The following is a 12,102-nucleotide window of genomic DNA, read 5'->3' as shown; positions in this document are numbered from 1 at the left end:
AGCTCGGAGCTGCCTCACTTATAATTTGATGTTGTCGGTATGGTAGCTTAGTTGGTAATAAGAGTGAAGTTTAGAAAAAATGATCAAGAATCAAGAGCAGTGTAGGAGCAACCTCTCAAAGTGAGGGGGGTCCTTATGCACAATAATCAAAGTTCTAGTTTCTGTAGTTCCGCTGAATTATCATGATTTACATCTCAAATACTCGGACAGAGGTGTGGAGAGCCCTTGGAGTTAGGGATTCAACCTTTCGGGGAAGAACTTATAATTTGATGTTACACTAACACATATATAAAGGCCATAACCCCATAATGTTCACATTTACACAAACACATATATAATATTATTACTAATGTCATTTAATGACTATTATGAATTTTATTTTGTAGTTCGCTAATTACAGTAACATCCATTTGCGGCCAACGTGTTCGGGCATCCGATTTCCGTTACAGGCCCAACGTGTTTGTGAACAGCCTTCAAGTTTAATTTCTTGAGCCGGCTATGATTGGGCCTCCGATTTTCATTACTATAAATTATGGGCTCGGAATTGTAAAGCAAACTGACCCATTTGAGGCCCATTGACAAACCCGAATAGAAAACGGGAGACATTTCAACAAGTTTTCCGTGTCCTTTCTTCATCTCCGTGGACTGAGATCGAGCTGCGAATTGCTCGCTGGTAGTGTCTGAATCGCCGGTTCAGAAAAATAACCGTTCTTCAAACGCTTTAACTGTAAATTTAGCATTGAAGTTTTCGAAAATCTTCACCTACAGAATCTGCTGCCTTTTCGTAGCTCTCACCTTCTGTGTATGTAAGTTGAAGATGATGGCGGAAGATCTTGGTGTGGAGGCCAAGGAGGCCGCGGTCCGTGAGGTCGCCAAGCTCCTGCCGCTGCCGGAGCTCTTGCAGTCGATTGCTTCGATCAAAGCTGATTACATTGCTCGCCAGCAGGTTACAACGACACTGAACTGAATTTGGCTTCTTTGCGTATGATTATCTGATCGTAATTCCATGGTTATGATGAAAGCTAACTGCTAATAGAACTGCTTAGGTTGTGAAGTTTGACTACTCGATATGTATAATTTTAGTTTGTGCTAATGGTTTCTGAAAGTTAAAAGGTTTCAGCTACTAAAATGTGGTTATAAAGGTTAACTTTTAAATGTGCAAATTGATTGTTCAGTTACAAGATTTGCTTAAATTTTAGTAATAGAATCCTTTTCATTTTTTAAGTGCAATCAAAAGAATCTTAAATGTGCAAATTCATTTTTCATTGCTTGGAATTCCAAATATCTTTATCCTGACTTACCAGTCTCTTTTTGTTCTGACATTTTGCTCTTGGTCACTGATTCTTGATTGTAATGATACAGGAGTTCAAAGCCCCTGTGAAAATGAATTCCCTCATAAATAATATTCAATTATATTAATGAGCAATATGTCACAATGAGCACTTGATAAGAATGACTGTTGATATGTCATTGTAGATGTACAATCATTAGAAATTCTTCTCCCAAAAGGTTGAATCCCCAACCCCAAGGGCCCCCCACACCCTGGCCCAACAGAGCATTTGGGAGGATGTAAATCATGGTACATTCATTAGAAATTCTGAAATATTAAGAATGGAGCATTAATATAACTAATAATTTGATCTTGGCTACCAATCACTAGATTGCAATACTGAAAGTATATTAGCATTACAAATTGAAGAACTTGTTACATGAAAGGCAAGCATAAGTATTAGGAACTTAGCATGGCATTTATCTCCTCTCCTTTGACTCTGTAGACAGCTGCCTCTACATTTCAAGTATTAGCAGTCAAATTCTGCATAGTTTCCCACCCTGACATTTGCATTAAAGTATTTAGAAAAGATGATGTTTGCATTTTAGTAGCAACTGCAGTCCTGTTAAAATCTTTGTAGATTTGCTTGATTATCAACTTCTTAAGCAAGCAATCAGAATTTACACCGTGATTAATAAACGAATAAATTAAAGTGTCTATATGTATTGGTAATGGCTCCTATTGAATATGCCACTAAAGGATTTTTACCATAAATTGATAGTACTGATTTGACTAATTAGTAATTAATTACACACTCTCATTAGAACAGTATCACCTAGTTTACTTTATACTGAGTTCCATGACCACAATCATTAAGGCATTGTCTAGAACCGAATTGAACATACAGTAAGATAACTTGCGCAGCGTCTGATTCTGCTATTTATTCTATTTTACCAGGCAAATGATGCACAACTTAGTACAATGGTAGCCGAACAGGTACACACATACTTCCCTTTGCATATTAGGTGATTAGAAAATTTGTTGTATATTCCTTTATGTAGAATATTATTGTGATTTCTTTTTTTCATTCAGCATTCTGTATTTGATGAACTGGAGCTCCATTTTGTAATACGTTTGGCATGTTTAATCTCTTTCTAAAGAACTATCTACTGGTTACATACTTTACATATTTTGATGCCTGCACAAGTTTTTTCTTCTCAGGTTGAACAAGCACAAGCTGGTCTTGAATCACTTTCCTTATCTCAGAAGACTATCAGCCAACTCCGAGAGAACTTCCTTTCAATTGAAAAGTATAAATATGATTTTCTGTGACACAAGCTTATAGAAGCAGCCTGTTTCTTTTTGAAATGTTGTTTTTATTTTTTATTAAAAAAAAATCTCTTTAATACATGCTGAGGAAGTCTTATTTTACTACTATTACATTACATAGTTTAGATATTAAGAAACTACTAAATAATTATTTAGAAATTATTAAATAGTTATTTAACTTATTACTCCGAGTCTTCGAATTAGTTTAGGTAGATTAATTATTTAGAAACTACCAAATAATTATTCTTAGTTTAAGAACCTTTGTAATCAACCCTATAAAAGGGAGTGTTATTTGGAATAATAGAACAAGCAGAAATTCAATCCCAAAAAGGGTCTAAGGGAGTTTTGGGTCTCAAGAAAACCCAGTATTTTCTTCTTTTCCTTTTCCAACTATTATTCTTTCTTCCTTTTTCCTTATGTTTTCTTGCCCATGAGGGGAGCACATAACACACTTTCAGAGTTTCAGTATCTCATCCATTTCAATCTTGAGTCTGAGTCCCCCCTCCCCATTTTCTCTTTTGTCTTACAGGTTATGTCAAGAATGCCAAACATTAATAGACAATCACGATCAGATAAAGCTTCTTAGTAATGCAAGGAATAACCTGAACACTACCCTGAAGGTGAATTTTCAATTTTCATTTTCTTGTTCACACACTATTCACTTAAGCTATGATGTAACTTATCAAACATATAAAATAAGTTCAAAGAAGTCTATGGTTTATTAGCATAGAAACTGAGTTTAGACTGTTGACCGCAGAAGAAAAAATGCAAGTGGCTCTGTAAGATCAAAATGGCTCTAAATTGTCCTGTGCCACATCCACTTGTATCTTTTTCACTTGAAATGCAAATTCCTAAAGTTTAAATTTGTTTTGGTGCTTGATTGGTAGTCTTTTTTACATTTTTTTTTCCTTTTTGTTTTGTGTGTGTGTAGGGGGTGGGGGTGGGGGTGGGACAACTGAGGACAATGGAGATTGAACATGAGACTAATTACATTGAATCTCAGGCTTATGCCACTAGACTACATGGTCCTTGGCCTTGATTGGCATTCTTTAACTGTATTTCTTTCTTACAGGATGTGGAGGGAATGATGTCAATTTCTGTTGAGGCTGCTGATGCACAGGAGTCCCTTGGTGATGACAAAGAACTCATTAGCACCTATGAGGTAAGCATCTCATAAAATATTATTTTCCTGCACATTGGCATCAATTCTCCCAACTTTTATGGTGATTCATGTGTCTTTCTTTTATTATTTTAAAATTCTGATAGAGGTTAACAGCTCTTGATGGAAAACGGAGGTTTGCACTAGCTGCTGCAGCATCTCATGAGGAAGAGGTTGGCAGACTAAGGTCAGATTCTTTGCAGCTCTAATTTTAACATGCTCATTTGAGATATGAAAGTTTTGGATTTATAGGATCAGGTTCTGAACAAAACTGGAACCATTTTGGTTCACTTCAAGATCCAGGCAGAATGATGTGACTAAATTTGGTTTCCCTGCCTGGTTTTTGAGCTGAAATTGTACCAAGCCTAATCACTATATTGTTCTGTTTTGCATTGTAGTAAATGTTATTTCCATTTGGTTTATAAAGGACTATGTAAGATGTGTTTCAACTCTTCATTTATTCCCAACCATAAATCAAGCAAGGTATAGTTTAAAACATAAGTCAAACATTACTAATAAGATGAAATGAATATAGAAAAATAGTTAGAGTCATACTATTTATAATGTTCATTCAAACGGTAACCTTTCAAGTTCCTGCAGCTATCATCCATTCATCCTCTTGTGTCGTCTTTGATATCTTTCACTTGCTATAAAAATACACATGCTTCCTTCATATTTTGAATCAGATGGAAACCTGTGCTGCATATTTTGAATTTTCTCATTACTGTTTTCCGAAGTATTTTCTTCTGAAATTTTATGTGTATTATTCTCAGAGAGTATTTTGAAGATGTAGATCGCACATGGGAAACTTTTGAAAACTCACTATGGGGCCATATTTCCAACTTCTTCAAACTTGCTAAGGAGAGGTATACTTGATAATTTTATCTGCCTGTAACTTGTATGGATCTGCTGAACAAAGTGGTTTCAAAATTTCATATAGAGAGAATAAAACAAAGCATTTTTGGTCTATCTAAAAGGATCAGCAAATAGCCAACCCAACAATATTAGCATTAAGACTTAGTTCAGTTGGAAAACAGGCAGGCTTTTAAGCCAAGCCAAGAAGCATGTAAGATCTCTAAAACTTGTTTGATTACTTTGTTCCAAGATGTGCCGGCCAAAGTTGGCCTGAACATACCAGCCCAAGACTAAATGACTAATAGGTTGAACCTGTTTACTGAAAGACCTAGTTTGAAGCGAGAGTAACATGAAGGGGAACTAAGACTTGCATGCATATGCTGTGGACTGTAAAATTACATTCTGCATATTTTCTCTCCTACAAGATTTTCTGCTACTTGCTTCTATAATTCAAGTTTATACCATGTTAATATTATTCACCTTATGTTTCTTAATATTTATAGAAAAAGTTTAACTTTCCATCCATATATTTTTTTTATAGATTTCAACTTTCAAGTGTCAATTTTTCAACTGCCAGTGCTGCAGTACACTTCTTTCCCATTCTTGTTAATATCTCTCATGATTTCTCTGGTATTGTTTGTCTTTTGCAGCCCTCAGACTCTGGTTCGTGCTATAAGGTATATTTGACTCTACAACATGCGCTAACCTTGCAAAATGGCTGCATCAAATGCAAATGATGTTTATTCTTAATGACTGGCGTGTTAAAATGAAACGTTTTGCATTTTTGTATGCTTTCCAGTGCTATTTATTTGGTAAGAAGAAAACTTTAGGCATTATTCTGGACTTTCTACACCCTTTATTTTTCTAGGGTTGTTGAGATGCAAGAAATCCTAGACCAACAACTTGCTGAAGAAGCAGCTGAGGCTGAGGGTGGTGGAGCAATGACACCAATAACGCCACGAAGAAATGCCAAGTATGTGCATTTTGTTGATTGATTTCATATTATTAGCTCTCTCCTAAGGTCTTGATGCTTAAGTCATTAGTTACATTTTTAGTTTTCTTGTTTAATCTATTGTTTTCTTCAATTCAGTTGTGCCTTGCACTTCTGAAGTGTATTGCATGTAAAGTCATTCTAAGTTCTAGTTATTTTGCTGGCATGCAGGAAAGCTGTAAATGGAACAGCTTCTACCAAAAACATTATACAGCAAAAATTGAAGATTCAGGGGAAAGGCTACAAGGATAAATGCTATGAACATATAAGAAAGTCTGTTGAAGCACGCTTTGATCAGCTTCTAAGAGAGGAAGACCTAAAAGCAGCTATAGCTGAGGCAAAAGTGGTAAATTATATCATTGAAATACTTGTCATAGCTGATTCAATATTAGTATTGATAGACTTAGAATAATGAATTTAATAACATTGAGGTTTTATTAATTCAGATGGGGGAAGAACTTGGAGATATATACGATTATGTGGCTCCTTGCTTTCCTCCGAGGTTTGCCATCTACACTTCTGTTATAGTTTCCTTGTTGATAACAGCTTTTGCAAACCTTATAAGCCCGCCCCCCTTCTGTTAGCAAAACCTAAAGGTGTCACATCTTATGACATTAAAATTTCCTGTATTATTTTCTGTTGATCTCATGCGCAATGGGACTTCACTTAATCACTTTGCAAGATGGGGCATATCTTCTATTTATTTTTCAGTAATGGAATCCAAATTGAATTTATGTTTTTCTTTCTTCATGTATGGATAAATGATTGCATAATGCTATATTGTTGTGTATGTATTATACCTTAAAAAAGATGCTTCAGCTAATAAGAGTGAGCATCAACACAGGTCAACAAGTAGGCTAAATGGGCAATATTATGTGTATTACTTGATAGGCATTAGGAATAAGGGCTTGGGGTGGCTTGAATTGGATCGGTATGGCGCAAATTGTGCCATCTTAAATCTGCATTTGGACATGCCATCTAAGATTATGTTTACATGAAGCTGTTGCAGAGCTGCTATCCACAACCTTTACATGAACTTTCATGTGGCATACAACCTTTAAGAATTGGAAGATGTATTAATGTCTTTATTTTTTTAATGAATACTTTCCTTTTTTTTTTTTTTTTTTTGGTGAAGTCCAAATGCATTTTTCTAATGTTTATTATTCATTTCTTTCATGTTTCAGATATGAAATTTTCCAGCTTATGGTAAACCTTTATACTGAGAGGTTTATTCAGTGGCTGAGAAAGCTAAGTGACCAAGCTAATAATCTGACAAATATAGAGATTTTAAAGGTATTGAATATTCATTTATTAACATTTGGAACACGGTCAAACATGTGCTCTGTGTTGAACACCATGACACTTGATTTCTAAAAGATGGGGAGCACAACATGACTAGAGTACTGCTCTTTTGGTTAACATTGCATAGTTTATTTATTTATATCATTCATGTAATTAGGTAACTGGCTGGGTAGTGGAATACCAAGAGAATTTAATTGCACTTGGAGTTGATGAGTCTTTGGCTCAAGTTTGTTCTGAGAGTGGTTCAATGGATCCCCTCATGAATGCTTATGTTGAGAGAATGCAGGCAACAACTAAGGTGAACAATGTTTTGTTTGATGTGGTCTGCTACAAATATCTTTTACTAACAAACTAATATATTTTGTGTTGTTGTGTAGTTCTATTGAGTGTTGATTATTCATCTTATTCTGTTACACAGAAATGGTACCTGAACATTCTTGAGGCAGATAAAGTACAGCCACCAAAAAAGACTGATGATGGAAAACTATATACACCTGCTGCTGTTGACCTGTTTAGGATCCTTGGAGAGCAAGTGCAAATTGTGCGAGACAATAGTACTGATGTCATGCTATACAGAATTGCTTTGGCAATAATTCAGGTAAGTTGAACTCAGAGAAATTCCTTGTTGTATATTTGTGGTTATACTAACTCAAACACATACTCTCTCTAATAATTTCGATTATATATCTCCACTGAACATTGTTTTGTTTTAGTCCTGTGAAGAGGGTGGATTTCCTTATTTGATTCAATAGTTCTCCCTTGTACATCTATTTCTGATAATAGGCTCATAAATGCTCGATAAATTACTTTCATTAGTATTGTTTCCAAATACCTAACTTGAAGTGCCATGTCCAGATTTGATCTTTTTGATATATATATTTGCCTTATAAATGCATTACTACTTGATGGGGTTGAGAATTTTCATGACTCTTAACGTGATGGAATTGGGATAAACAGCAGTCCTTGTTTTTCCATATTTTATTATAACCAGTTTTTTGTAACCAATTTTTTTTTTTTAATATACCAAAATGAATTACTATTTTCTTTACCAGGTAATGATTGACTTTCAAGGTGCTGAAAGAAAGAGATTAGAAGAACCTGCATCTGAAATTGGTTTGGAGCCTCTATGTGCAGTGGTTTGTAAATTTTGTATACATGCTAGGTTTAATAGATTTGCAAACAGAACATCCTCCTTTGCATATTTTGCTGACACAATTTTGTAACAGATAAACAATAACCTTCGCTGTTATGATCTCGCTATGGAGCTAAGTTCTAGCACCATTGAAGCTCTTCCGGAGAATTATGCTGAGCAGGTGATTACTGTTTCCTCCCTCACTTACATGTTACAAACCAAGATGGAAATTGTTGTGTGAAGTCCAGCACTGCAGCACCATCAGTATTCATGACCTTTAGCATGCATCATTCTCTATGTTGTTCTCTCAGCTTGGTTTTATCCAGCTTTCTGTCTGTAAAAATTTGCATATCATGTGGGTGAACTATTTAGAACTAAGCAGAACATACATGCACACATATCATTTTGTTGTCATAGGTGTGACATGATAGAGTAACACAATTTAATTGATTAACATTTCAATACATGTCACCTAAGGCCAGTAGATGGTTAGTAATGTTTTTTGAACTGTTGGATATAAGGGCAATCCTTGTTTCAATGAGTGGTACAAGCAAGCACAAGAGAAACTGGAATACATCTAATTATTTCTCATTTAATCATTCACAGGAAAATTTTGTTGTCAATTCTTTTTCTATCGTGTTCTAATTGGTCTGCTCTTTTTTTTTTAACAGGTTAATTTTGAGGATACCTGCAAAGGTTTTCTTGAGGTTGCCAAGGTAAGTGAAGCCCCAAGCACTGACCCCCCAAACACACACAAAACACCCCAAACCCAAACAAGCATTTAATTGCCTCATCATATGTGAGGAGGGAAAGGAATGATGCAAATCATGTTTGAGTTAAATTGCGAGTTTGATATCCATCATTTGAATGTGAATATTTCTCTCTCAATAAAAGCAAGTTTAACTTTCTTTTCTAGATGCCTTATCATTAATTTTCCTAGGTTCTTTAATCTTTATTCACTAGCATTGCATGATTTGTAGGATGGCTTTTCATGATCGGCCAATTCTCAGATATTTAAACATATTTCTTTAAGTGAAAAACCAAAAAATGTGTTGCTCATAGTTGAATGGAATATGGTAATGAAGCATTTAAAAAATGTTCTAGAGTGTCATTACTTGCTTATTTCTTGTTTTATTGCCCTTGGATCCTTAATGGGAAGAGTACTAAACTTGTTTTCACTCATTCCAGGAAGCTGTTCATCAAACTGTCAATGTCATTTTTGAAGATCCTGGAGTGCAGGAATTATTTGTTAAACTGTATCAAAGAGGTGGATCAATTTTAATTCACATAGTTTTCCTTAATTCCTATAGTCAATATCAAAATGGTTTGAAATATATTTTTGTATTTGGTTGTCCTATTGATTCTTGATAGCAACACATTAAATGATTTGGGTCTCCAATATGTGATATTTTTATTGTGCTGCAACTTCTCTAATAAATCAATCCAATTACAAGTGCTGACTAGCATCCCAAAAGAGCATCCCCATTGAGAGTTTTTCACAGTTTTCCATGGATTTTTTGATGATATGGAAGAAAGAGAAGAGAGGAGAGAGAAAAATGGGGTTTTACTGCCAATATGGGTTTTTGTCAGAGGAGAAAGAAGAAAAAAAAAAAACTACCTGCGCGCGTGGCGAGTGAGAGTGGTCGGCAACCACTCTTACTTTTTTTTTTTTTTTTTTTTTTTTTTTAAAGTTGTTTTGAATCTTCAAATATCCAACATGGCAAAGAATCCCCCCCCCCCCCCCCCACCCCCCAAAAAAAAAAAAAAAAAAAAAAAAACCACTAAGGTTGCCCTTACATGATCTCCACATTGATTTTTTTTCTTCTTCTTCATGATTTCAGATTGGTTGGAAGGACAGGTTACTGAGTACCTAGTTGCAACATTTGTGGATTATTTCACTGATGTGAAAATGTATGTTTTTTGTCAACATTGATAGTTCTAGCTAATAGCTTCAAGTTATCTGAAGCCAGAAACATATGCATTATATTCATAGAAAAATGTTTATTTTTAAAGAACTTACCCTTTTGACATCTTCTGTCTTGTAATATGCTTAAGGTACATTGAGGAAAGATCATTTAGGCGTTTTGTTGAGGCTTGCTTGGAGGAGACAGTAGTTGTTTATGTGGATCATCTGCTTATACAGGTTACTATTAAGAGAACTTCACAAGTGAATTTACTTGCTATGCTTTTGCTTTTATTTTGTCATAACATTATTGCTTCAAATCACCTGATTATTCCTGAATATCTGATATTGTAGAAAAATTATATCAAGGAAGAAACAATTGAAAGAATGAGGCTAGATGAAGAAGTTCTCATGGATTTCTTCAGGGAGTACATCAGTGTTTCTGTAAGCCCAGTCACTAATTGAACATTCCTGGTGAACTTGATCTTTGAATTTATTATTTTTTTCTTTTTTAAAAATTTTATACTTTTGACTTCCTCATCACCTCCTTGTATTTTCTTGGAAAGTCCATTATGATTGCTAATAGCATTTGCATACAAGTTATGTACTTGGCTTGCCACTTTTGATATTCCCCTCATATCAAAAATGGAAGCTAGCTACATTTTCTTAAAGTTTTATGCTTACTATTTCAATTTCTCAGTGATATGAAGTGTGTCCATCTAGATTGAGTTATTACAACATTTTAAAAAAAAAAAAAAAAAAAATTCTGTTGCAGAAAGTAGAGAACAGATTAAGGATACTTGGTGATTTAAGAGAACTTGCTTCTTCAGAGAGCCCTGATTCTTTCACCCTCGTCTACACAAACATTCTGGAGCATCAACCAGATTGTCCTGTAAGTTTATAAGCAACTATTTGCACATAGAAAAATTCTCTAATCAAATAGAAAGCAAGTTTACTTCTAGTCATCTTATTTTTTCCTCTCTCCATACTAAAACTGTCATTCTTTGAAATGCAGCCAGAGGTAGTTGAAAAGATTGTGGGATTGCGAGAGGGCATACCACGAAAAGATGCCAGAGAGGTATGCATCTGCACAAAGGTTTCTCACACTTAAAGCACAATTTAGAAAACCATAACTTTGATATCCATGAAAGAGCAGTACTTGATTGTAAATATACATCTAATTGTATGAATAGTTGAATACTCCAATAAGTTAGGACCCACCTCTGCGCAACTAGAGCTTGAAACTCAGGCTAGTTATCTAGAGTTGACAAAACCTATTCTCTTTTCACAATTTAGATAAGCTCCTCCTTTTTCCTCCCCAATCTTGATGTGGGACGTCTTTCCCAAACAGGTTGTTCAAGAATGCAAAGAAATATATGAAAACTCTCTGATTGATGGGAATCCTCCAAAGGCGGGCTTTGTTTTCCCCAGGGTGAAGAGCTTGTCACATTCAAAAGTTTCAAACTTGTGGAGAAAGCTTACGTAAGCTGGATCATTGAAATTATCAGGTTCTATATACTCCCCATTATTCTGAATGTTACTATGATACGTTGCTGCTGTGTAATATTCTTATTTCCTACTGCTGGTTACTGTTATTTTTTGTAAAAAAAAATGTATTTGTGGTGTGTCTAACTCCATTTCTTATCAGAAGAAAATATTGATGTGATTGTATATTTTTCTTTCCATGCCCTAAGAAAACGTTCTTTTATTGAGAGAATTATGAGCTTCATTTCAGGTGTAATTGTGTCTACGGTATTAATTAACGTTAAACCTATCGAGCTACTGTTATTTTTATGAAGCACAGCAAATTGTGTTTACTGATTCCTGAATACATATACTCCGCTGGTAGAAGATTAATCTGTAAGTCTGGTTTAATTTTTGTGAATTATGTTTACTATGATAAAGTTGTCAGTAAGTTTGAGGATTTTATCAAGCCTGGCATCATTGTCTATGTTGGCTGAATAAAAGAACGTCGGCTCAATATTACATTACCACTCAAAGCCTTGATAAAATCTCCAAGTGGAAAAGAAAAAGGATTAACCTTTAATTGGGGCAAGTATACATGGATGATAAAGCATAAACCCCAAACACTTAAACGTACGCATGCACAGCCCTTAACCCATACGCCCAAAAATATACAGAGTACTGCTTTATTAACCTT

General features: G+C 34.9%; 1 protein-coding gene across 2 annotated transcripts; it reads left to right on the top strand.

Annotated features, from left to right (window-relative positions):
- The first annotated feature begins 623 nt into the window (after positions 1-623).
- On the top strand, positions 624-11,770 carry LOC109170595 (exocyst complex component SEC6). Of its 2 annotated transcripts, XM_019319779.1 has the most exons (24): positions 624-946; positions 2,228-2,266; positions 2,492-2,580; positions 3,129-3,219; positions 3,672-3,761; positions 3,866-3,945; positions 4,532-4,624; positions 5,264-5,290; positions 5,482-5,586; positions 5,776-5,950; positions 6,051-6,106; positions 6,789-6,897; positions 7,064-7,204; positions 7,325-7,504; positions 7,959-8,042; positions 8,133-8,219; positions 8,710-8,754; positions 9,227-9,305; positions 9,880-9,949; positions 10,094-10,181; positions 10,296-10,385; positions 10,717-10,833; positions 10,957-11,019; positions 11,293-11,770. In XM_019319779.1, the coding sequence occupies exons 1-24, from the start codon at positions 818-820 to the stop codon at positions 11,425-11,427; spliced, it is 2,262 nt and encodes a 753-aa protein (XP_019175324.1). In that variant the 5' UTR covers positions 624-817; the 3' UTR covers positions 11,428-11,770. The 2 variants fall into 2 exon arrangements, with proteins under 2 accessions (XP_019175324.1, XP_019175325.1); XM_019319780.1 differs by lacking the exon at positions 4,532-4,624.
- Positions 11,771-12,102: the final 332 nt, after the last annotated feature.

The sequence above is a fragment of the Ipomoea nil genome, unplaced genomic scaffold (genome assembly GCF_001879475.1).
Source record: "Ipomoea nil cultivar Tokyo-kokei standard unplaced genomic scaffold, Asagao_1.1 scaffold3321, whole genome shotgun sequence".
NCBI classification, from domain to species: Eukaryota; Viridiplantae; Streptophyta; class Magnoliopsida; order Solanales; family Convolvulaceae; genus Ipomoea; species Ipomoea nil.
The sequence above is the reverse complement of the archived record's forward strand: the minus strand, read 5'-3'. Positions and strand labels throughout refer to the sequence as shown.

What these genes read in the sequence shown, in the direction of transcription:
- LOC109170595 (XM_019319779.1), top strand. Translation starts at nt 818, where the DNA reads ATGATGGCGGAAGATCTTGGTGTGGAGGCCAAGGAGGCCGCGGTCCGT. An exon ending in CAAATATAGAGATTTTAAAG is followed by an intron (nt 6,898 to 7,063) that starts GTATTGAATATT and finishes TCATGTAATTAG; the next exon opens with GTAACTGGCTGGGTAGTGGA. An exon ending in CGGAGAATTATGCTGAGCAG is followed by an intron (nt 8,220 to 8,709) that starts GTGATTACTGTT and finishes TTTTTTTAACAG; the next exon opens with GTTAATTTTGAGGATACCTG.